Source organism: Motacilla alba, chromosome 2 (genome assembly GCF_015832195.1).
Source record: "Motacilla alba alba isolate MOTALB_02 chromosome 2, Motacilla_alba_V1.0_pri, whole genome shotgun sequence".
Lineage (NCBI taxonomy): Eukaryota > Metazoa > Chordata > Aves > Passeriformes > Motacillidae > Motacilla > Motacilla alba.
Window position 1 is genome coordinate 101,141,560 of NC_052017.1, and position 26,472 is coordinate 101,168,031.

Consider the following 26,472-nt stretch of genomic DNA (forward strand, 5'->3'; position numbering starts at 1 on the left):
GCTGAAGACCATCTGGTGAATAAACTTCACAGAAAAAAGATGTCCTGACTATGTGATTTTTCTGACAAACTGCATTTCTTGGCCTGTTTTCTGCTTTAGCACTAGGCTTCACTGATTAACAGGTGTGTTAACAGGACTCTGTCTAGCACCTCTGAGTGCTAGATAACCTCCCCACCAAGCCGAATTTATCACTGATTTTTTGTCAAAGATGGAAAACTTCTCATCACACATCAGCTTTTCAAAATTTGCCTTCCTCTGAAATACAGACATGCAGGTGAATTGGTACAGCTGATGCTGTATACACCCTCCTTGAACAAAAAATGGATTCTAGTGCATAATATAGGCAATTAGAACAACACTAATAGATGGTCACCTTTATAATGTTCTTTTCTGACAGTGTTTGGTTCACAAGGACAGTGTGCTCAGCTGTTGAGTTTCAGAAAGATGACAATTTCCCTGTTTGCAGAATATATTTTAAGTTACATATTTCTGAAGAGGACAAATGTAGTGCTTTTCACACAATCTTCTATTTTCTACATTACAACCAAGAAACATTTTCCTTTTGCCCCTAATTATTTACTGAAGACTCTAATTTATCTTCCTTTTTTATTCTGATATGCAAAGATCTGTTGTAACTCTTCTAGTCTGATTTTCACAACACAGAATTCAAACCAAGATCTTGTCTTTGAGACAGAGATCTATATATGATCTGAAGTCCTTTATGTCTGATTTACTGCAGCTCAATCTGCGTGGGGAAGAGGACAGGAAGAATTGTTTTTTCTTCCTCTATGGCTTTGACAATGGACTACAGAAAAATCATCATTTTCTCAAACTTTTTTCACAAGTCACATTGACAGGCAAGTGAAACAACAGCCTGCATGGGATTTTGGAATTTATATGGGTAAATAAATACTAAATAATTATTTATATAATATCTAGAGCTTGTTTGCAACTTTCAGAGAACTTCCAAGGCTGTATGAAAGGTGGGCATGTATTACATGCAAAATACAGACACACATGTGAAAAATGCAATTGCCTTCACCTAGCAATGAACCCATCAACAGTTTTCTAACACTGCTCCTATTTCACTTGGTCTGTACACAAAGATCCAGGGAAATGAAACACTTCAACAAAGCCTAAATCAACTTTGTATCAGAAAACCATGCTAGCTCTGCATTTACAGCCTTCCACCTGAACAGGGTGTCTCATTCCCTGCACAAATAAAACTACTCCACAGCTGATTATGACATAGACACAAAAATACAGAAATCATGAAAATGGGGAAGGACAGCTGACAGTTATCACTAAACCCTCCTATTACAAATGAAGAGGCAGAGAGAAACTCTGGTATTCTTATGTACCATAAGATGGTAATTTGTAAAAGGCGTTGACTTTGATGGTTACCAAGTTTTTTAGTACACTACACACTGTTTCGTTTTTGTCCTCAACACCAGTAAAAATACAAATTTTTAACAGATACTCAAACATAATAGTAATCATGAGTCTTTGGTGGGAAATGGTAGCAAGTGAGCTAAGGTTAATTTACTATATGGCTTCACAATATCACCTGTAGATGTCACTTCCACATATAAAGGGTCTATTACTTCTGTACATGTTTAGGTAGGAGCAAAAAGTAACTTCTTTTTTATTTGTCACCACTACTGCAAAACAGGTGAACTTGGTTCTATAAAGCCTCACCTTTCCAAACGGGGGCTGAGAATGGGCTCGTATCTCTGACTGAAGATAGATGGCTTCAACCACCTTTTTAATGTTTTGAAGATTAAGAAGTAAAGAACAGCAGCAAAACCAGTTGAATTTTCAAGATTAATACAGGTACATAGAATTCAATCACTTAGTATATACATCAGAAAAACAGCCTGGCTCTTTTCAGTCCCACATCCTACAAAAAAAATGACAGCATCTATGAAACTGAAAAATTGTGGACAACTATTTTGCCTTGCTGTTATTTAATTCTCCCTGAAGTAATTTCACATGTTGTTATTCACCTGAAGGCTAAAAACATAGAAGAAAAAGTTTCTTTGTAAAGAGAAGTGTGGAGCTTCCACACTGCTATAGTTGTGACAACTTTTTGCGACATAAAAACAAAAAACATGCCAAGGAAGTTAAGAGCATTGTTATTTAATGCACTATTTCTGCTTCAGATGCCTAAAAGGGAAGTTTCAGTTTGAAAGAAAATGTGGTTTTGTTTCTGAAAACCCTTATTAAAATGTTCACACAGCACACAGAGTTGTGTGTGGAAGAAAGACAAGTATTTTGCAGAAAAGAGAGAGAATATGAAAGGGGTTATTAGACAGGCAATGTTATGCTGCTGGTAGTGGAGACTGTAAACATTTTCCTTGTAAATATTTATTTTCAAAAGTTTCTAACTTATACCTAAAACGTCCTCCTGACTGAAACTTGGCTTGAAGTCTGTCACCATAATAAGCAATACAGAAAGCAATTTTGCATCTGCTTTACAACTGGATACAGAGGAAAAAAAAGAGGCTGAAAGGCTACGCTGCAACATTGTACCTAAAATTGTTTTATTTTCAAGAGTAACTTTTTACAGTCATTAAGATATGCTCTGAAGTATTTCCACAAAACATCTCAGATCCAGCTGCTCTGCATGTTGCAGAAAGCAGAGACAACCTGAACTGTGGGGAGCATTCAAAAGTCTGAGATGCACAAAAGAACACACTTTATATATAAAGACATGCAGCCTGCATGTGAGATATCTGCTGTCTCACATGACTGACCTGCTTGAAAACCTGCCCTGGTGGAAATGGCCATGAGTGATGCTGTAGAACTGTGCTAACATTCATTTGTCACTCATCATTTACAGCTTTTGGTACTGTGCAGGAGGAAGCATCCAAAGCCCTTGACAGAGACTCACTAAAAGGAGCTACAACATAGCTCAGTAAACTACCTGAGCTTCAGGAGACACAGTACAAATAAGTACGAACCAAATTATTTTTTTCCTGCTCAGTAATCAAGGTGAGACATGCTAGATCAAAAGTCATACAATAGTCAGATCCAGCACTGTGTGTGAGAAGAAGCACTGTACAGATACTCAACCTAATGCTCTCACAGAAGGACCAGGTTAAAATTCATTGATTACGTAACTCCTGTAAAAAAATAACTCTTAGCTGACAGTAAATTGAGCAGATCATACAAGAGCTCAATATTCTCCTATACAAAGAAGAATTACATCTATGGGAATAAGGGATATAGAAAGCAAAATAATGAGTTTTAAATTGCACCAGCCTGCTGGTTCTGCATGACCCAATATACTGGCTTTTGACGAGGGATTCTTTTTAATCATGGTGACTCAGGTGCAGATCCCATCTGTTGATGCCAATTACAGCAGATCACCAGAAGTCTTTATTAGATGTAAATTCAGTCTACCACTCACATTATACTTATCACATAAAGGAAAATTGATATTAATTTAGTAATTGAAATTGCACACTCTGAATGTATTACTCTTAAAAGCTTAAGTAAAATAATTTTTGCTGTTTAGTTGAGAAAGCCTCCATTAAGAAATTCTTTTAAAAAACATTTCCATCCCTAGTTCAAGGTAGCAGCAGGACGCTGTGAATGCCAAGGTGGAAAGCTACCAGTCTGCACGTCAGACTCTGGTTAGTATGGAAGACAGTAACACTTCAATAAATAGGTGATTAGGCAACTCCCAGCTCTGTTAAAAGCAGATTGGTAGTCTATTACAAACTGATTAAATTTGCCACTTCTTCACTTCAAACAATTATATTTGCTCATTAACACTTGATATGTTGAATGCAGCTTAAGAACATAGGAAAATTAAATATCAATCATTCTAACTCCTCAGAGATTTAAAACTGACTCACATAATGATATTTTCCTTCAAAGAACAATAGGCATGTGCACCTGTGAAAGCTGCTGTGGAGGAGAAAAGGGAAGATGAGAAAAGTTATTTAAAGATTGATGAAAAGTAGATATCAAGGGAATTAAACATGCAGCTTAACTATTGTGCTGCACTGATGTGTTCGTACATACCTGATGAAAGTGTGTTGTAAAACAGAGCATGAACATCGCTGGCCACAGTGCAAGCTGTGGCACATGACTTGCTTGTTACTAAAGCTGACCTAGAACAGAATCATAAAGTATCCAGGGACCCACAAGGATCATCAAGTCCAACTCCTGGCCCTGCATACATCAGCCCAAGAATCCCACCATGTGCCTGAGAGTGTTGCCCAAATGCTCCTTGAACTCGGGCAAGCTTGGTGCTGTGACCATTTCCCTGGAACATATGGAGGCATAGTCTACCATGTGAAATGAATGTCTTTCTTTCATAGTTAATGTTGAGTCCTAAAGGAGTTCTGGAGATTATTCCCAGTTACTTTATCACCTTTGCAAAACACAGAGACTGCATCTTACTGGAAGTGTGCTTTGTCAGGACACAGGGATACTGGAGGGTAACACTAACCAGTCCTTAAACAACTGCATCTATCAGGATTTGGCAGAGAACCATGAAAAGCAGAAGAGTACTTTTAACCCTATCATGATGATGGGAAAGCTGAAGTAGAGGAGGGAAAATAAACTTTCTCATGATTCTTCATCAGGCCACAGACAGAACCAGACAACATACAATCTTATGAGATCAGTGTTCTTCATTCCTACGAACTAGAGGAACAAACCCGCTTTCCAACCAACCTTAAAAAGTAAAATGTTAAAGATGTAAACCACAAAAAACATCACAGCCAGATAATTTTGAGCTTGCTGTAAATTGCGTGCTTATTTTAAATTAATTTTACATTCTTCAGAGAATCTGTTTCTTACTCATTGCACCATGGGAAGGGGTTAGGCATCCCCATTACCCACCCTCAAAACTGACAGCTGCAACAGTCATATATCCTTTGCATCTTGGAAGAACATTAGTTTCTACTCCTCTTATTCTCTTTCTTGACTAGGTGCTTCTTGACACCAAATGAGGAAAAAACATGGCAAAGAAACTGTTGGGACTTGCTGGTGGATCTGGTAAACAGACCTTCACCACATTATTCATATATAATTACAAACTTGGTTTCAAGATCTGAAAGTACAAAACTTCAAGTTTGGTGTTTGCTATTCAAGTATTATGACGATTGTGATAAAAATGATGATAAATTACAATAAACATTGTGATAAAACAGTATTTAAACTTTAGGTGGGGACCTATGAGAAAGATATCTGAGAGATCTTCTGGTAAACTTCCTGACAAAAACTTATTGCAAACTACAAGTTAAAGGCCAACTGTTTATCTTTTTATTTTACGTTTCAATTAAAAGTGAAGAACAATAACATTGTTAGGTAAATGTTAAATGGAACAAACCATTTCTTCTTTGAAGAGGAGGGTGTAAAAGTCCAAAATTAATAAATCAAATGCTGCATTTTTGTTCCTGTCTTCCTATCTGTCTGAAAGCATGACAGTGGCTTGTATGTAGAGACTGTGGGCTAAGGAACATGGTGGGGGGGCAACAGAAGGGGAAGACAAAGCACACTTACATGGCTCATATTGTAAGATCACAAATTCTGAAAGTATAAAATTCTGGTCTAGAAGTGTAACATTAACACTAGTGAAGTGGTTCTGGAAACAACATCTGTGGCCTTCCCCATTGTCATCTGACATGAAGCAGCACCACATTTGAGCCTGTGGATAGCTGAGGTACAGCAAGGTATAGCTATGAAACCTCCCACTGGTTTAAGTGGGGACTGCAGGCAGCAGACTCTGGGAAACTTAACTTAAATCACAGCAAGATGCCTTATTTGACATGGTCAACATTTTATTTACTTTGATAAAAAACCATTAAAAAAGTATGTGACCTCTAAAAGTATATGACCTCTAAATCCAACACTTGTTAAGATTATTCTGAGCATATTCTACTCAGTACTCCAGCTGGGTCCCTTAAAAGGTTGAAGTAACATCTGTGGGTGGACCTCAGCTTTCTCAGATCTATGAACAGATGCAGGAAGCTCTGTCACAGACTACCTATTACAAAAAAGATTCCCTCCAATCAGTGGAGGAGCAATCAAATTTTCACACACGCTATCAAAGCACAGGCAGGAGATTGGCATATTGTTCAATATTATGACTAAGTAGTCACACAAGACTCATTCTTCCCATTTGTTCCAGCTGTGAACTTGACCAAAAAAATAAATAAGGACTGCATCAGAATGCAAAAATTATGTCTTTGAAGACAAGTACAAATTGAAAATTAATTTCTGTGTTGATAAAAGAATAGGCTCTTTTTCTCCAGCAAGCATTTAAATGACGGCCTGTAAAACTGTCTCTGTAGAACCTTGTGATGAATCCTCTTGCCAGTGTTTAGATGTCTTTTGCTCCTCTACCAGAAGCTGCTAGCTGAAGAGTTTTGTATTTTAAGGACCTGGAGCCTAGTTATCATTGAACAGTTAAGAGAACATACATTTTCATGACACCGTTGTCTCTCTGAAGAGGTACAAAACATTTCTACCATGACTCGTCTTTTTCCATGAGTGACAAAATGCTGAGTAACTTCTTTGAAAAAGGATGCATTTAGCTTTTTTACTTAAAACCTGTTTTAACGCAAAGGTAAAGGACTGCTCACTTGAAATACCTGAAAATTCGGTAATAATTCAGTTTCCTCGCTTCTACCTAAGTGATTGAGCCGACTCTACCCTGGATATTGACTGCGGCAAGAATTCCTGTTAGAGAGAATGAACTGCAATCCAAGTACCAAAATCTCTTAGCCTCACATAATTGGCAGGAAAGGGTGATAAACTTACCTTGTGTAGCAATGTAGTGATTTGGTCTATGGTAACCCTAGAATAAATTGAAAGAAAAAAAAATCAGCAATTTGCACCTTGGCTATGTTCCTATGAGTGAAACTTCATTTAGTATAGTATTCAGTAAATGTCACAACAGTACAAATAATGCATTCGATGCAAAAATTCTTTTCAGTTGGGGAAGGGCAAGTGAGAAGGGAAACAAAAGCAAATGTGTTTTCTGCAAAATACTTAAGTTGCAGCCTTGTACATTAGGGGCCAGAACTAATACGTTCTTTCAGTCCCTTGTTGGCTCTGCTGAGAATGAACAGCATGAAATCCTCTCTAGCCCTTGCAGTTCATGTGGTGCTCATAGAGTCTGAGATATTCCTTCACCTACTGCTGTTGACTGCAAAGCCTATCCCTTTTTAAACAGTAAAAAAAAAAAAAAAAAGTCAGATTTGCATTCAGCCTGGGGAAGGCATGAGGGCATGGTGCTCACTCAGACCATGGTGGTTTGTTTACGTTTTATTTCTCAACAGTAAAAAGGACAGTAAGTTCTTTGATTAAATCATTTGGTATGAACATACTTTTTCAAGAAGAACATAATACAACTCTGATGACAAGAGCAGCTTAATCACAAGTTGGCCAAGCAATAAAGACCAATACTCTATGCATTCTTTGCAACATGGAAAATGTTGCCAAAATGTAATGATAGCATTTTTTATAGTATTTGAATTTCTGATGTGATGGGAGTATCACCAAATGTTTAGATCATGCACCAGTATGCTGATCAATCCAGTTGTAGGAGTGTTAATATTTGAATAATAGTTATGATGCATTGTCAGTTATCAGCAGGAAGAACTTAAGGCTGTAGCACGCATGCCATTACAATTTCTTTGTGAAAGAGCAAGGGGAAATGCAGTCATACAAAGTGGGAAAGAATCAAAACAACTGAAGATACTTTAAATAGTACAGAAAGAATAACATGAGTTACAGAATTGATTTCTTTACATGACACTGAAGCAAAATTTGGACATCTATGAACTGAGAAGTGTTCAGAGAGCTACAGAGTGGATTTTTTTCCCGGCTATGTGTTATCTAATTCTTAGTGCCTGGGATCAAACACTTCCATTTCCCAGTGAAAAAAGCATGGGAAGAAATACATCATAATCATTGTGCCTATGATAGTGCCATTCCCTTATTAATGTGTTATACGGACAGCACAACTCCAGTAATAACTGCATGCAAGAGCTAAATTAAAGCTGCTTGTGTAGTAGAAAAAACAGTGTTTCCAATGGAAACCTGACTAGCAAGATTATAAACAAACATGCTGTGTTAAGAAAAAAAAAAAAAAAGTTTCTCTGCAGATATCTATCAGCATTTTATATGAAACTGTATAATCCAAATCTTTATTTCTCATATCTCATAATCTTTTGGAGTATGATTCAAATCTGACACAAGCACATACTACCAGCCTAAAATGAGAACAATCCTGGATGCTGGAGAAAATGTAAAAGTGAATTCAAATCTAAGTCCCCAGTGTGAACTCTCTCTTTTCTTTCATGACAGATTACTCCCTTCAGAGATTAGTGTCTAACTAAATATATTTCCATATGTGCCTTCACTGCTTGGTGACTGTGCTATTCTTTCAAACGGCAAGGGACTGAGCAGAAATCCAAGCTTAGTCTAATGATTCTTGAATGTGCTTATAAGCATCAGTAACAAGAGGTATCTTCAGAAAGTTCTCTCAGACTTCATATTGTTACAACTGAAGCACCTACTTTTCTTGTATAGCTCTAGTTCCTCAACATTCTGAGAAAAAATATCTGTTACATTCCTGTTTCATGCTAGTAATGAAATCTGAACTGCAAAATCGGACATCATTTTTCAAAGATGAAAATGCTGAACAAGAAATCTTCAGCAGGCACAGTTTCCTATGAAGCAGCAATTGTTTTACTTAGCCTAACATCCAGCACTCCATGTAAACAGTAAAATTACTAACTTTGCTATCCATTGACTTGTGGCTTTAGATAAATAATATTGGCTTTTTAATGATTTTGAATTCTACTTTTGAGCTCATTCTTTCAACCAGAAACACCTTGTCTCTTAAAGAATTTATTTTAATGTAAAACATTAAGTTAACATGATGCAGAATGAACAAAGAAGCCACTTTCAATAATTAAACAGCCTACATATTTAATGAAATGTCTTGCTTGCATTAGAAATACTGGTTAACAGCTGCAGAATATACTTTGAAGGCGACTTAAAAGTGCAGAGATGACAAGAGACTGCAAATCTCTGCATTAGGCATTACGGAGTTTTGTCACATTAATATGCAAACAGCTTTCTTTTAAATGTGGAATGATGCCAAGCTGTTGACAGAAAGTGAAAATAACATTTTGCTAGCCCATATAAGCACCAGCAGGCAAAGTAGCCATGCAGTGTTCCTGGCAAGGTTTCAGTCCAGTGGCAGTTGGAGGAAATGACTCATTTCATTCACTGACTGACAAACCTTTGAGGCTTTTCTCTTCGTTTGGTGCACACCTAGCTTCCAAAGACAGCCCTCTCCAGTGGTAAACAATATTAGCAGCTGTTAATAGCTGTGGTATCTATTACAAATTGTGAATAATGTGAGAATAATAAGAGTTCCCTCTTTGACTGAACACAACATTAGGCTTGTTGACTACATCAGGATACGCACATCAATATAATTCCCATTGATGTAATCGGAACTTGTTTCTCCTTCAATGGGCTGCAATCTCACTCGAGAATGATCATCTGAAAAGGGAACAATGGAGAGGGGAAAGAAGTAATTAAAGACATATTAAGTAACATAGGCCTAATCAAAATATTCCTTTATAGTCAAACTAAAATCTTAGCAATTGCCAAGTTCATGCTTATTTTGTTGGACATGGAAACTGTATCTACATTTAATTCTCATTTCAGTCATTCACAGGCTTTCCAAATCCCCTCTGGTTTTCAGTATGAATTTGTTAAATCTTATAATGCGAAACCCATTACAATCATCACTTTTGCCTTGACCCCTGCCTTTTGTCAACAAAATAACATTAAGTTGTCAAAGGTTTATTCATTTGGAAATGCTTCTGCCAGTACTGAGGAGGAGCTGAAGTCATTCAAGACATAATGCCGCTTCAGAGTTTTTGAAGGAAACTCATTATCTTTTCAGTAAGAGAGAAAGCAGAACACAGTAGTAGCAAAACCCAATCAGTAAGACAATGGCTTTGTCACTGAATTTTGCTCCACTGCGGTCATCTGTATCTATCCAGGACTGTGAAAACACTTCCAACTTTATTTTCTACATTCCAATCCGAAACATCATGGCATGAATTCATCTCATGACAGCTGCCTCTTCTCCTCTATGATATAGGAATTGCTAGAGGCTAGTTTCCACTCTGCCCAAGAATATCTGTAGGCTGGCAGGGCTCCTTCTTCTCAGAAACCTTGTAAGCTCCTCTTAACTCTCTTGGTTCAAAAGCAACCATGAACAATGGCTTTTTCAGAATGCTGCACAAATTGTAGATAAAACAATTTGAAGGTAGGATCTCAAGGTTGGAGAGATGGTAAGCAGCTACTTTATTGCTGCCTTGTTTATGAAGTACTCTTGCTAATTAGATACCTGTGTATTATTGTTTTGCTGACTGCCTGCTGAGCTAATATTACTTGCAGCTGATGACAGACCTTCATGATGGTCATTATTGTGCTGTAAATGTAAATAATCATTAAAACACCCAAAACTTGCCACCATGTTCTGAACAGCTAGTTCTGAAGCTTTAAAATTCCTAAAAGATAGCAAATAAATGAAATAAAGTAAGTGGCTTAAAAACCCAACTTCATTATAAGTAGCATAATTCCATCCCACATTATGGTGGAGGAAGACCACGGTAAGTGCTTCTTAAAATAACGTTGTTTTAGAATTACATGTCAGGAGAGAAACTGGTTGAGGTGAATTCTTCACCCCTTCCTCTTATGCTCCAAGTCTCAGGAAATAGAGATTTCAGAGCCTCATTTATCTCCCTGGCATTCCCTTGGGAGAGAGAAAGGATGAGCTACAACCCCAAACACAGTAAATCAGAATGAATTAAAATTCCATCTCCAGATTTCACACAGGTCTTACATTGCAATTTTCTTGGAATTATTTCATTCAACAGTCTTCAAGAATGAGGTTTTCAAACATGCTGGAATATTTGAAGCAGTTATGTTAATCAGGTCAGCCTTTTCAGCCTCTTTATTCACTTTTCCAAGAATAAAAATTTATGGAGCTGTGACTTTCCATCACATAACCCCTGTCTCCCTCTACCAAGCTATGCTTATCCAAGTACTTTGCTATTCTATGCTTAATTAAGCTATTTATCATTTTCTTCAGAGCAGTGGTTTGGCTCACAGGACCTTAATCCTAAAAATCCATCTTACTTAAGAAAGATACTAAGAAACTTTCTAAGCTCCAGCCATGCCTGCTGCTTTTACAGTTTTGGGACCTGATCCAACTTCTGCTAAATTCAGCAGACTCAGAAGTCAAGCTTGCTTGGACTCATGGTGTATCTTCATCTATGTTTTCATAATTTCGTTGCCTTACAGGCATTTGATCTACACTTTTGCATTTCTTGAATTACAGAGGGCATGGTTCAGTTGTCTAAGCACAAAACATCTCATGGCACTTTACATAGCCAATGGATATACTGCCTAGCTTTCAGCTGACATTATGGAATAACACATCTCTCATATTTACTGTGCTGCATTTGTTGGTCTTGCACAGATGTCCCAGGCCACGTGAAATGCCATCACCTGTCTGTATTTAGGTAACTGAAACTCCTATCTATCTATCGGACAAAACAAGCTTAGATTTTCCTCTAAGAAACATCTTTAAAATGTAAATTCCTGTTGTTTGACTGATTTATACAATTGAAAAATATGCAGTTTATTTTCTTTACGTTTTCATTATTTTGTTACTTTTCTTGCAGTAACTCTTGCTTTGGATTAAGCAAAATAAGCTATTTTATACTTACGTCTTTATATAATCTCTTCCCCATTTTTCTTCTCATGTGAATTTTTTTTAGTACTGCATTCTCAGCTAGGTTTCTGGGAATTCTAGAGGTAATGGACTGTCCAATACCCACTTATTTGCAGTGGAACTGGAGTGACTCCCTTTTTTTATTGTTTTGAGAACTCGAGTTAACTCCTTAGTGCATAGGCAACACTTGTTAAAGTGAAAAAAAATCCTTATGTTAACACAAAGAAATGTTACTGTGTCCGGGCTGTGCTTCTGTCAAGTAGATTTAAAACTAAGAGGTACACAAGCCATATTCTTCAACACATGTGTTGATTCTTAAGTAGTCTCTAGATTAACTGTCTATATTTTTAAGGTATTTTTTCCTTTATACTTCAACTGCTCTTGACAATTTATGCAGCTTTTATATACTTTATATACTCTTTCCATCTCATTGTTATTTTGATACCCTTCCATTAGGAGATCTAATTTAACTTTCTACTGATCACTTAAGCTTTTAAAATTATGTATCTTAGGATAAATTTGCCTTTGTGGAATATGGTAATAGATAAGAAATATAAGCATTTTGTTCTCTCTCACCTCATGTTACCTACAACATGCACAAGCCAGCCTGCAGACTGTGATCTCTAACAAGCACCTTGAGCACCTGGTTGATTAGCATGGCCAGCCAATGACCCCTTCTTGGACGTGCACTCCTGATTCTCTAAAAATCAAATCTTTTATAAATGTCTCACTTAAAATCTTTAGCTGCTTTTAAAAGCTGTGATCAATACTCTCTTCTCATTTAGTCAATATTGAGTTAGGTAAAAATAAATACAGAACCCCTCCCATTCCCTCAAGATCTCTCCTGAGGAAAAAACAAATAAATTTTACCAAAATCCATGCCTAACCCCACACAGTTATGGCAGAAGCATATTTTTTCTTAGGTGATGAAAGATTCATTTAGCAGGTTCATGCTGGGTATAGTTTGTAATGAGAAAACATGAAGGTTTTTTTGTTCAGTAAAGAAAGAACATGTTTTCTGTGGGTGACTGGACTGTGATCATGACTCAACTTTTTGTATCCACTACCATAAAGTGGGCAGGGCACACTTGTAGCCAATTAAATGCACATCACTTGGGTAACATAAAGCATATTAAAATTTTGACAAGCTCCTGCAATGCTGGATGCTGGTTGCATTGTTTTAGCTACCCCGAGAACAATAATGACTACAAGCAATAATATAACAGTAGTATCTTGGGAAAAATGAAAACAAAGAGGGTAAATGGATAGAAAAAAATATGCTATGCAGAAAAAAATACACATTTCATTATAATCATGTACCCATAGTTAGTGGCACCTAAACCACCGTATTTTTAAGTGTTTGAACATAGCATAAAAGAGCAATTTATTAAAATGCTTTTAGGCTGAAGCATATACTTTATACAATTATCTGGGACAAATTTTCAAAAGTAGACCATTCTAATTGTACCCTCAGACTGTGAGAAATGCAATTATTTATCCAGGAGAAAAACACATAAAATAATTTAAAAATTAACCACCCCATTTGCATACACCTATTTAACAACAACAAATGACAAATTGAACGATAAACTGTGGGCAGTTTCAGCTTTTGTTTTAAGATACCTTAAATTCTAGTATATCTCAATTTTAACTTGAGTTGTCTTTGTTTTCACAGCCACATAAGCAGGAAGTGTTATTGATAAAAACTCCATCCAGCTCTCTCCCTCTGCTAAATACTGAGGACATTGCAAGTAAATTGAGATCTAAATGTCCTCAGTTATATTTCGCCTCTTAGAAAGCTTTCAGTATCACTTGTAATTGTCATTGATTTGTGTATCTAATATCTTTTATGTGTTTTCTCTTGGCTATTCATCACTTGATTACCTCAGACATAAAGCACTAACAAGTTTTCTAACTTTCTTCAACTGAAGGGTGTCAAAGTTTAAGACAATGTCTAACATGACATTAAAAGAGGGGAGTGATACACTAAACCTGACTGTGAGAGAAGATCTATTGTAATAGGCTTGGACTGGAAAAAAAATCATAAAGCAAGGATAAGCATTAAACTGCTTGTATTTCTTATTTTTGGCTTTGATATTTTTACTCAAATGATTAACTGCTACTCATATAATGTATTGCTACACCCTCACAAAATAAGTTTTTTATACATTAAATATTGCCTGGAGGGAAAGAAGCAAAACCTTATCTAGATAACTTGTTTGCTTTTGCATATGCACCAGCCCATCATGAGAATCACATTTCTTTAGAAGATTTAATTTCCTTTTTCAGTACATAGCACAGTGTACATTCAAAATACACTGCAATACTATCGTGTCCACTCAAAACCATGTGGCAGTTCATCTCTTGCTTAATTTGCCTCTGCCTCCATCTGCATTTCCTGTGTGTTCTCATTCTGCAGCAAGCTACAGAGCTGTTTTCTCTGCAGTCTCAGCCCAGCTGGACCCCCTTCACATCACTTACTGCAGGTCGCTAAGCTGGGAGCTGTTCTCTCCAGACTTGTTGCACATTTACTGTAGAGAGGACCTCCTGAAGGGGAGATTCAGAAGCATACAAATCGGCTCTATTTCAGAACCCTCTCCTGAGAAGATCTGTCCTTCTCTCTGTCAAGTCCATGTGGTTCACGGATGAGAAAACCTAGGCAGGTATGTGCCTGGACAAACACCTAGGATAGGTGCTGAAGTTAGTGCAAATATGCACTTCTTACTCCTTCCACAGGTCCTCCAAATGTTCAGACAATCATCATGGCTTATTCTCCTCTGCTGGGTTCTGCATGATTTCTGAACTCAGCAGTATCATTAAATGATCCCTCCTTAAACACCACTCTTCATCTTCATGCTTACAAAACAAGGTGACATCTGCTTATTTCTCTGCTTATACCTGCTCATGGTTATCTGGCTGGCTGTTAAAAACACACACACTCCACATCTTAAATTCAGATTTTATAGTGAAAAAACAGGGAAAGGATCATCTCCTACATACAAACTGAGAACCTACCTTGAAGTGCAACAAGAGCAGAGTGTAAATTACATACTTTTACTGAACTTATCTATTTCCTGTCTCCACATTCATGTACAACATCTCTAGTCACAATGCTTTGGAACTCTCATAATGCAAGATTTATGGGGTCATAAATCTTGTGAGGGGTCACTCACCAAAGCATGTTATTATCTCCTCAAGTTATTTGATTATTAGTGTCTCTAATCCTTTTTAAGCCTGGAATTTTTAAGTAAACCATAAGGGTTACCTTTTTTTCCTTGGAGTCTATCCAGCATAAGCCAGGATAGCTGTCTCTGTTGCTGTGGAACACTTCAACACCAGTACTGTCTGCTCCTAAAATATGCAGAACCTAATACCAAGGTATTGATGTGGGTAGTCTTGTGCTAAGCTGGCAGGAGCAGTTTGGGACCTGTTAGAGCTGTGTAGTGGTTCAAAGTGTTGTTCTCCATTAGCCAAACACTGATCACAGCATGGAAGGTAGACAGAAGGCAGTTGAGAAAATGCATTAAACCTGACAGTTTTCTCAAGAAATAAAAAAAGAAACATTTTCCCCTCATTTTTATTTTCTTAATTAGGGAAAAGGAATATAAGCCTGATGTAAGCACAAGGCTGGTGGTCATTCTTATCCAGATCTGAAGGGAAGTTAACAAAGTGCACAATTATGCTGTCAACACTCACATGCAATGATATTCCCATATCTATTTTTCATTCTGTTCTCATCTTTCTTAGCTGAATCCCATGGTGCAGACTGTCCTTCAAAGAAACTCTAAAAAAGGAAAGAAAGTAACATTAAGAAAAGCATGCAGCAACAGTTACCTCATGGCTACACGAAAGAGAAAGGCAAACAGTACTTGTGGGCATTGTTGTTTAAGTGTCATTTAAATGATTCATTTATTGAGCAAAAATACGAGTTTCCTGCTTAAACGGTATTTATGCATAGCTCCAGATGTTACTTAAAATTTGACATGAGATTATCTGTGTAACAGCAAGAAGAATTATTTGCAAGTGAAGTGCTATCAAACCTTTCCAAATCTGCTTTCTTGCAATGCTGAGAGTCCTTCACTTGTGCTATCCAGATTCCCCGTATAGTTCTCATATGCACACGCGAAGCTGAAGGAGCTTCATCATCAGTGTTGGAGCTGCTCCAGTATTTGAGTGTAGAAATTACAGACTGTACTGATATGTTTTATTTTTGACATATCCCAAGTTTCATTTACTCACTGGCAGATGACCTCATGGATCAAAACATACACAGGCATTTAAAAACCCATGGATTCAACTAGCACACGTGTCTTTATTTCTCTTAAGCACAATTTACAACACCACCACAATGATTATTTTCTCAGAGAATAAAATCAATGTGATTTTGTGAAAGATAAAATCTCATATTCACCGAACTGATGTCCTTCAGCTGGTAAATCTCATGTAAATAAGAAAGTTGAAGGTGCTAAAAAAAGAGCATTTGCACAATCTCCTAATTTATGCACTGTATCCGTACGTCATATGATGCAGATACATTTTAAAATTTTGTATTGAAATAATATTCTTGTGTTAAAAAATACTTTGTTGCCAAGCAAACTACTGGAATTATATAATTATTATGACCAGTCCTAACTCATGTTTTCATCTTTTTACTAGAATGATCAGTAGATTAAATCTTTTGTACCACACTAAAGAGAGAAAACACTGCGAAGTTTGTATCTTTGCAAGATCTCAAGACATTCTGAGTGGTTTAAAACAGATGATGCCCATAAAAACATCTACTATTACTGTCTTTTGCCCTCAAATTTACAAAAAGGTGTTTTTAGAATCCCAATGATTTCTAATACCAAAGAGCATAAAAGTCAAACCAAAGCCTTGATCTCTTGCTGAAGTCAACAGAATAGAAGGGCATTCTAGAATGGCTATTCTTTTCACAAGTTTCCCAGAGTGCTGGTTTCCAGTTTATGATCTAGAAATTCCTGGGAATACTGGGACTACTTCTAAAATGTTTATAAATTATAACTCAAGAAAACCATAAGCCTTGTCAGTGGCTTCAATTTATTTTTCCTTCATCTTTCCACACTTCCTTTGAAAATTTTTAATGAAAACTGAAATTATTAAAGCCCACTAATACAAATACAATTCTCCTTACTCCTAACATGCCATCATTGGGTACAACTCTGGGAAACACTGATTGCTCCCAGGATATGGAAGTGTAACCCTGTGAATCCTAAGATGATTTACAGCTTTGGGGCTCTTTGCCAAAAAGGCGTCAATTGTTATCTGATTATAGATTTGCCAACGGCATCTAAAGCAAGCAGGCCCTCCCACTCTAGAGCACTCTCAAATCAGGCTGGATGGAAATTACTTTTCTAGTAATTCGACCAAACTGCGTAAGGAATGACTCAGTGGGCAAAGATCTATGTCTCAATTTCTTGCAAAGTTCAGACTCTCAGACAATGCTAGGTGATGAACAATTAAACATGGTTAAAGGCAAAGTAGAAATGGAAATGGTCAGCAGCAAAGCTCCAAAGACACAACAAATTAACAATTCATCTGATCTAAAATTTGATGTGGATTTCACATTTCAGACAGCTAAGTAGACTACTGAAAATTCTAGTTTTTTTACAGTCCTTCTCCTACAGACTTATGCACAGAATTAATCCATATGACACCACCCAGCACGTGGTTATGAGCTTAATTCAGTAAGCATCATATGTGCTGTTACAGAGAAAGAGTCCTGCTGACACAGCTTCTGAGCCTACACCCTGAAATATGGAAGACCCAAATATTGTCCAAGAGACATCTTGCTCCTCTCTGTCCCACTAGTGAACTTTTACAAAATTGTTTTAAACCAATTGAATAAAGTAAATCTCTGGAGGCAAGTGAGAAAGATTGAGATGGTGCTGAATTCACAGAAGAAATACACCAGGCAATGGACTGCTTTCGGAAACTCGTCTGCAATGTACGAGTTCCACTTCTCCCAAGGGTTTGGAACTTCTGAAAACAATGATAACTTTAATGAGCCTTACAGATAAACCATCTTCTAAAAATTTACTTGAAACAAAGATAATTCTGTTCTTTAGAACATATATAGATATCAAACCTCACACAACAGCAAAGACCAGGCAACAGATTTACATTTCCAGCTACTGCTTACTGACTTCACTTTCTTTATTAAAAATGTATTACAGAAAAGGAACTTCAGATATTTATTTTTGAGGTTTTATCAATAAATTAGTGATTGAAATAAAACATGGGGAAAATAAGACATAATTTATGTATGTCCATTTTTCTATTTAATTCATTTTGGGATACACACTGGTATTACAGTGAGAAGAGTACAGCAAAGATAACTGAAGGAAGAGGTATTACAGTGCAAAACCATAAAAAAACCCAGTTATTGTAAAAGACAGCTGGAGTGTCATTTCCTAAATTCCCTGTGTGCTGCCATTACACAAACTGCAACAGAATCATAATCCACAATGTATTGTAAGGAGAAATCTCATTTGTCCCACAAGTAAAGAACAGAGCAGATATTTCATAACAGATGATCTGTCAAGATCTTTCCTTACTTGTGAGAAATACACGTTTCATTACAGAAATTTTTAAGATCTCTTTTCTGACATATCACTCTCCAGGGATGCTGCTGCACAGCAGCCCACACATTATCTTTGTGGCTATTCATTCTAATTTATCCTTACAAGTTTCTTAAAATTGTGAACTGTTAGGAAGAAATATGGCCCCCAAACAGCTTCACTCCACCAAATGCTTGGCAAGGGTAATGGAGAACTGAAAATGAGTATAGGACATTTCTCAAATAATTTAAAATATTTCTTCAGCTTGAAATCACACAGAACCCCGGCTACCCAGCCTCCATGATCTTCTTTAAAAATGAAATGCTCTTCAAGCCAGCTGTTGTTACAGCAGATATTTCAGTATCCATGTCAACTGCCATTCTGTTAGTAGAAAATACTACAATAATTAGGATAAAAACAATTTCTGAAGAAAAATTAATTACAGAGAACTGCTTTAAATGCAACATGAAAACTGGTCAGTGATGCAGCAGCAGGATCATCTTAGGATGAATGTGATACTTTTGTGTGCTTTCACTCAATACTGTAGTGGTTACCCTTAAAAATTAAATATTTGCCAAGGGCTAATTCACTGTGACCCACAGACTAGAAAATAACTGCAATATCTCAAAAGAGAAGGGGAGATAATCACTGCAGATACAGATTTTTTAAATTATTCCCTTTCCTAATTTAAAATCCATAAGGCAAAAGAAAAAAAGGAAAGGACCTATATAAAAGTACAGTTTGAAGAGGCTGGAATGCAGAGAACAGGGTGAGATCTTCAGAATAAAATTTGTATCTCTGTTGATTGTCATCTTTGCCAACACACTTTCTATCCCAGATTTTATGTTTCCAGATAAGGATACTTAAAAAAAATACTTCTTTCTAAGTTCTTTAAGGTCTACAAATGTAAAGTGTGGAATTACTATTGTTATTATTAGTCAAAAACCAAACAGCAACTTTTCCAAAAAACACTTTGTAGTTGCTAGGTGACAACAGTGAAGTCTCTTACGATGTCATTTACAAAATGCAAACTCTAATGTAAAGAAATGAGAAGTTAAGGATAACATAAATCTCTCTCTGTCTACTTAACAAGGAAGAATATTATTTTTAGGTACAAAGACACACTATTGCACTGTGTAAGAGTCTTAAGACTGACCTGTGGATTTGTTTTTAAATGTATCAGTCTATATGGTATCTGATTTTCTCTACTGACTCTTGAGCTTCTTCACTGGTAACGTTCATTTCCCATTGCCATTTCTAAATAACCAGATTACAATGTAGTTTAACAACACTGGTAATTTGATGTATCCAGTTATAAATACCTCTGGATTTGTTTTTAAGTTACATGCAGAGAGTTATGCACACTGTCTCCTTTAAGCCAGACCAGACAACTAACAGGGATCCTAATGGAGGTCCTTGTCTAAACTCAATTAGCTAAAGAAGTAACTTATATTTCTACAATAGCCCTTTGAGTTGCAGCCAAATTAGATGCCTAAAATGCCCTGAATTTGATAGTGAAGATTCATTACTAGTTTAACACTACTGCTGTATGCATTTTATATGTGGAGATTACAGATGGGAAAAAATGCATCCATTCAAGTCTGAGTAAAGATATTAGGGTCACGTTAGACTCTTTGTATTTAAAACCCTAGTAAATACACATTTAAGCAGCTTGTTTAGAGGACAAGGATCTTCAGGCTGATTTAATGAACACGGCAAGATTTGTGAGTGTAAATTGAACTGTCAGTTCATTGGAGTTTTAGTATTCAGAATCTGCTAAATATCTGGCATATTAGGATGTTCTTGTGACTTAACAACATAAACTGTTTTGGTTTTTTTAAACAGAAAATTGAAATAATCAAGTTCTGTTTGTTGATAACTCACTATTTAGACTATTAAGGAATTAAAAAGGATCCCTAAAAGTTATGTTATGAGAAATCTGCTAGTCACTTTGAGGGAAGCTTTCATCATTGAAAATGCATCACCTGTAGGTAACAGATCTCCCCAAGTGTTAGTGAGCAGTGGCAAATGATTTCACTGATGGCAACCCCCAGTATGCAAGCAGCTCTTCGTACTTCACTCATTGCTTTGGTCACTGAGAGCATCTGTGGATGACAGCCTGCCACTAGAGAATATATTCACCATCAGCTTTTCCTTCTCTGTCAGCTTCAATCACTGAGAATTATGTCCAGTTTTCAAATAATGGAATTTAAAAAAAACATCTTACTGTGCCTGCCCTTGAAAAGTGTCTGTTGCAAGAGCCAATGTGAAAATCTATTTCATCAATGTAAACTGCCTTCAGAAGCTATAAAGCACTTACTGGTGTGTTACTGTGGCCCAAGTCTGAACACAGAAGAAAAAAACCCCAAAGCCCAATAAAGACTGTAGCAAATGGAATATATTGAGGTTATTGTTAAAACTCCTTTGCTGTGTTCAGATTTCTCTGGTAAAATCAGGCTGATAGTTTACATAAGGTTTTCTATGTGTGAGATGTAAGATGCAGATCAGTTTGAAAGCAGATACAGAGTTAATAGTCTGACATACAGCATCTCTCTTATTGTTCCCAATGCTCTTTTATGTGGTTGTTCCACCTTGAACTGATGTGCCAAATCCCAGAAACACCCATCAAGGGTTTGCATAGCCAGAGGTAGGAAACAGTCTTTTCTTTCTCAGGTGAATTTAGGTTAGTCTGCATTACACATGACAAGAAGAGTAGGAAAGCAGAAGTCCTTCTGGTCTTTTGAGACACTAAACATCATACTCACTGCCTACGTTAAATGTTGAAATGGAAGGGGAACTATTACCTCCTCCACTGACTAACTGCATCATGCCTTAACACTTGGGTTTCAAAACAAGGACTAAAACCACACAGGTAAGACAAAACTGGTAGTAACTGGTACTAACTCTGTGATTGCATTGGTGTGCTCACTTTCCAGAGGCAGTGTCAGTGCATTTCCTAATATGTTGGTATTTTTAAAGGCACAGGTTTTGCTACTCACTGGACAACTGGGCAGTCTAGACAACCTACAGCAGCACAAAGAAAACACACTAAAATGATCAAACTGCTTCAGTATTGTACTATGAATGACATAGATACTTGCACCATTTATCATGAGCTAGCTCTAGTAGAAAATAGCATTAAGAAATATACATGAAATAACACTACAGGACAAGAAAGTAGCTCACTAGCTCACTAGAACAGAGCAGTAACTTCATGGAAAGTGACTTGTCAGTCACTGTGAAAATTGTGAAGGTGTTGCACACCTACAGGAATAGCAGGTTGTGAGTACCAGCCATGCTGAAGGCTGGTTTTTAGGTGCTAACAGCATTTGAACAAGATAATCAAGAACAAGTTTGTTTTTTTTTTTTTTTTTTCTACCTAGTCCTATAGTTGACAGTGTCTGGAGTTGCTTGGGCAAAGAACCCAGGGGATAAGATGACCTGAGAGACTGTAGGAGAACACGTGGCATGGCTGGAACCACCACACAGACCCACCTGAATTCTTTCCTGGAATGTGTTCTCTCCTGTGGAATGGAAACTGTGCAATTTGTAAAACAGCACATATTGGTGATTGAAATGTAGCTTAGTACATTTAGTACATTTGTAGCTTAGTATATTTAGTCCCCAATAACCAATTGTCATTTGGTCTTAAATCATGACAAGGCTGCAAAAACAGAATGTCATAGAGTACTTCTGTAATAACCAATGAAGAATTACTTTCCATATATTTTTACCTCAACCTATTTATGAGATCTGTTTGTGTAACTTACTTTCTTGCTATCTAACACTGAAGATAATACCTAAACCTCACCTGCAATATTCAACAGGAGGAATAGAAATCTTTATAGATTCTGCAGAGCAGTCTAAAGATTTGACAGATTACCGAGTTTTGATAGGCTTTCAGAACCATTTCTATTTTACCTACTTAAGTTTTAGAAACTCTATTACTTTTATTCCTTTAAAATTCCTTAAGACTACTGTATAAGGAAACATTTTAGAAATATGGTGAATTAGTAAGAGGACTGCAATAAAGCATACAATTAAAATTCTAATCTAGAAACTTATTCCCTGGCATACTAGACAGCAATAACTTAACCTCATTAATCTTCCTGATTTATCTCCAGCAGAAAAATACAGTATGCTGATAGGATTTCATGATCCTTTTTTATAGAAAGGACCCTCTGGGTACAATATGTACACTTGTACTGTAACTAAAGTGCAGGATATATTATTTTTTACTTGTGTGTAAAAGAAAATAAAGTTGGTCTCAAGCAGTGCTTATTTCCTCTTATGAAAATGAATTTCCTACTTCTGGAGGATTTAATGAATACTTTTCATGTACAGCATGTGGGGATTTCTTATCTTCCCATTCCTCCCCACCTTTTTTTTTCCTTTACACAGTATATAATTAGGAGTGCAAACTCGAGCAAGACTCATGACTGTAATGTCTGTAAACATAAAGTGAATGAACACAGGCTACTCTGAATACCAACTAGTTCTATGCTTTGATAGGAAACCAGAGAAAGACTCTGACCACCAAAGAGGCACAATCTATCCTCTTGTGAACAAAACCATCTGCATCATTATTCATGAACTGTGCCATCTCCTTGCTTCCTCCCTATGCTGTTCCAAAGGATGTAATTACACATGTTTGTTGTACACACATTAGTAAAAAATGGTGCAGAGTAATTTATTTCTTAATGAGAAATCCTACCCACCAGGACACAGGTATTTCTTCACTACAAGGATGGTGAGTTGTGGATGCCCCATCCCTTGAAGAGCTCAAGGCCAGGTTGGATGGGGCACTGAGCAACTAGGGAGAGATGTCCCTGTCCATGGCAGGAGGGCAGGAATGAGATGATCTTTTACATTCCCTGCAACCTAAACCATTCTGGGATTCTAAGATTTACACAGAAGGGGCAGGACTCCACATCACCTACAGGCCACTGAATATGTAGGTAGAGGTAAATTCCAAATTGACTTCTTTACACTCTCTTTGGAAGGGTAACATGCAAATACCTCAAAGGACTTGGACAGAAAGAAAATACTCTGGTCACTGTGACACCGTTTGAATGAGGCCAAACCAGAGAGGAGTCTTAAAATGTTGTATGAAAGCACAGGCATTAAATTTGAACTAATGTAGGTCTCTAAGGTACCATTATAACCAGGTTTTTCACCTCTTGTTTTTAATTTCAAATTTATTCAGGAAACTATTTTTCAAGTCCTTTTCTGCCAAGCAAAACATTCCTTCCAAAATGCTACTCGGAACTCAGAGGTACATCACTCCTAGATTTTTTAAAATGTACTCAGAATGTTAGCAGGCAGATGGTTTCTAAAAACTGGCTTCATATACCTGAGAGCTTTGAGAAAATTATTTGGAATCTTTTTGTGCACTTTAAATTTTAATTCAAAAAGCTAATAAAAGATGTAAATACTTTTTTATCTGAGTCTAGCCCATTTTCCTCCTAAAGATTAGCACTTTGATATTTGATTTACTTTACAAATAATAAAACTTGCCCCAGGGAATGGTTTCAAAGAGCTAATGAAATATTATTAAAGTACAGCATTAAGATACAATGTACTGTGAAAAAAGAAGGCAAGGACTGCAGATTTTTTTCCTCCTACAGTAAAGAGAAGAGTTTGCAATTGGTTTAAAATATAACAAAAAAGAGAAAATAAATGGAAGAAAAGAAAAAAGGAAATTAAAATGAAAAATTCAGAGTGAGACAGAGAGGGGGAGGAGAAGAAGAAAATACAAAAAAAAATCAGGCACCAAAAGAAAATGTCTGCATTTCACTGAAGTAGTAAGCTTTGTGTTACAGTCATTAAAATTTTCTGTTCACTTGTGTTTTACGTAGTGATTGATGAAAGCTATTTCACTTATTGCTTAGATACATTATGTAATGAACAAAACAAGGCTTAAGGATTCCAAGAAACTTTTCTGAAGTGGGAAATACTTTCCATGGGAAAATACTTATTTTCCATGACTTGACTGATGCTGTAAGACAGTGACATTATTCTTTGAGCAATTATATATTTGAAAAGAGACTATTTAATACCTGTGCCCTTCTGCTTACTGAAGATTATTTCTTATGAAAGGTGATCAACATTAAACGTGTGGACACATGCACTGATAGGAAAGGTGACTTCTGACACATTTCTAGGTAATCCAGTAATATTTTTGTCTGATTTTATCTGCATACATCATTGTAATTGAGACAGTGCTCTGAGCTCAGAATTCACATGAACTGCCTGACTTTAAATTATCAGCTAACTCAGGCAGAGAAAACCTGATATGATCTTCAAATCCCCTGTAAAAACAAGCTGTTTGCGATTTTGATCCACACAATTTGGAAAAACCTTCAATGTAATAAAATTCCCTGAAGCAATAGAAAATGGCATGCGGAAAAATGAAACAAAAGCAAACTAATGTTGAATTTGAAAAGTGAATAAACCCCTCCCCTATCTTCATCCAAGTTGTAATGTACACACAGCTGATCTAACCTTTCAGAAGTGATAAAGCACACCTCAGATTTGGCTCACTAAGTGGGCCTCAAGGGTTTCCATGAGTGTATCTCAGCTGCTCTAGTTAATATAGTTTGAATAGAAGATAAGAGAGAAACAAAGCTCACATAATAAGATTTTAATTCTGCTACAAGGCAACACTGACATCACATTTAACTACAAGATAAAAGCCAGAATACACTGGCGCACACAGATGGAACACAAGTATTTTGCACGCTGCTGTTTTTCCCTGTAGATAAGACAGAACTTTTCAAGGGAAGTAAGAACAGTAGGGTATGCTAAAACAGATAAAAGGTCTACTTGCAGTGCCCTTTCAAAAAAAGGATAGCACTCCATTGTGCTGGCTCATTACATTTTTTGATCTTCACGGGAAGCTTTGGGGCCTCGATGTCTGCTTTGCTTGTTTGCAAATACACTGTTTGCTAGCACGTATAAAGTCAATCAGTCACTCCTCTGGGCTTGACTTTTAGGCCAGTAGTTTCCTTGTTCTAAAGAAAAAGATCTCCCATCTAAAAGCTACATGTCTATTTTACCACTTTCACTGGCTGGCATCCAGTCCCTGAGCTGATCATTTGGTACACTTTCTGCTTTGGGGAGAGCAGTAATGGGTCACAGTAGAGCCACTGAGAACTTCCACAGCAACGGGAGCTCCCGCTACTTCACTGTTCAAAAATCCTGGCTCTCGGTTTTAAAGTTATGTTCCCTTTTCCCAGACATCCCTCTGCAGGCTCTCACTCTGTAATTGCTTCCTGTCAATCATCTTCCCTTTGGACAACTGCACACTTACTGGAAAGGTGGATAAAACCTTCAAAAAAATGGTGTTGGTCCTAGACGATTTCCCATCTGTCTGAGAAACTACTCAAAGAATAATACAGAGTATTTAAGAGCACTAAAGACAATCAGCATAGAAATAGTACAGGTAGTAATGGGACTGACAATGATGACAAGTGTTGCTGTCAATTGTTAACCTAATTACTCCTAGTTTGCTCACTGTACACCGACAGACAGCAGACCTTCCATACAGCCCCGAGACTACTCGTTAGAACAAACAGTGTCTGCTTAGGCACACTGATGAAGAGCTGCAGCTCAACAACCTGAATTGCCTTATTTTGATGCTTGATATGTGTATACAGCACTTCTTCATTCCAAGACAGGCAACCCTGCAGAAATTCATCAACCAGGCTTAAAACCAGACAGTTCATTCAAATATATAATGCACTGAATGGAGGCTACTTAAATACCCAGGCTCAGCTAATGGATAATGTGTAGTGGAAGTACTCTGTGGAAGTTAACAATGAGGAAGGGACAAAAGGGGTTGCTGTCCCTAAATGCTCTTATTTGAAGAGCAGTTCTGCATCATTCATCTAACACCAGGTATGTGATACTAATATTTTCTCAGTAGAAAAATACAATGCATATGTGACAATTCCACTATAGCATGTATTTACAGGAGCTTATTGATGGACATTTGGATTGTCCAGTTCTCTTTCCATGTAATCACTTATTATATTCCAAGAGAGAAACTTTCAAAGAGCTTTGAAAAGTCTTCTGAACTTGTACCAACCTTGTGCAATAAAA

The 26,472-nt window shown here is 36.9% G+C and overlaps 1 protein-coding gene across 11 annotated transcripts in view; it reads right to left on the bottom strand.

The window, feature by feature from the left end:
• PTPRM (protein tyrosine phosphatase receptor type M) overlaps nt 1-26,472 on the bottom strand; it is a 442,907-nt gene that overhangs the window by 45,191 nt on the left and 371,244 nt on the right. For all 11 annotated transcript variants that reach the window (XM_038129430.1, XM_038129425.1, XM_038129423.1 and 8 more), the window contains 3 exons: nt 15,488-15,575; nt 9,464-9,540; nt 6,781-6,817 (listed from right to left, as the gene is read on the bottom strand). In XM_038129430.1, the coding sequence (XP_037985358.1) occupies nt 6,781-6,817; nt 9,464-9,540; nt 15,488-15,575 (202 nt within the window). The remainder of the gene's footprint in view (nt 1-6,780; nt 6,818-9,463; nt 9,541-15,487; nt 15,576-26,472) is intronic.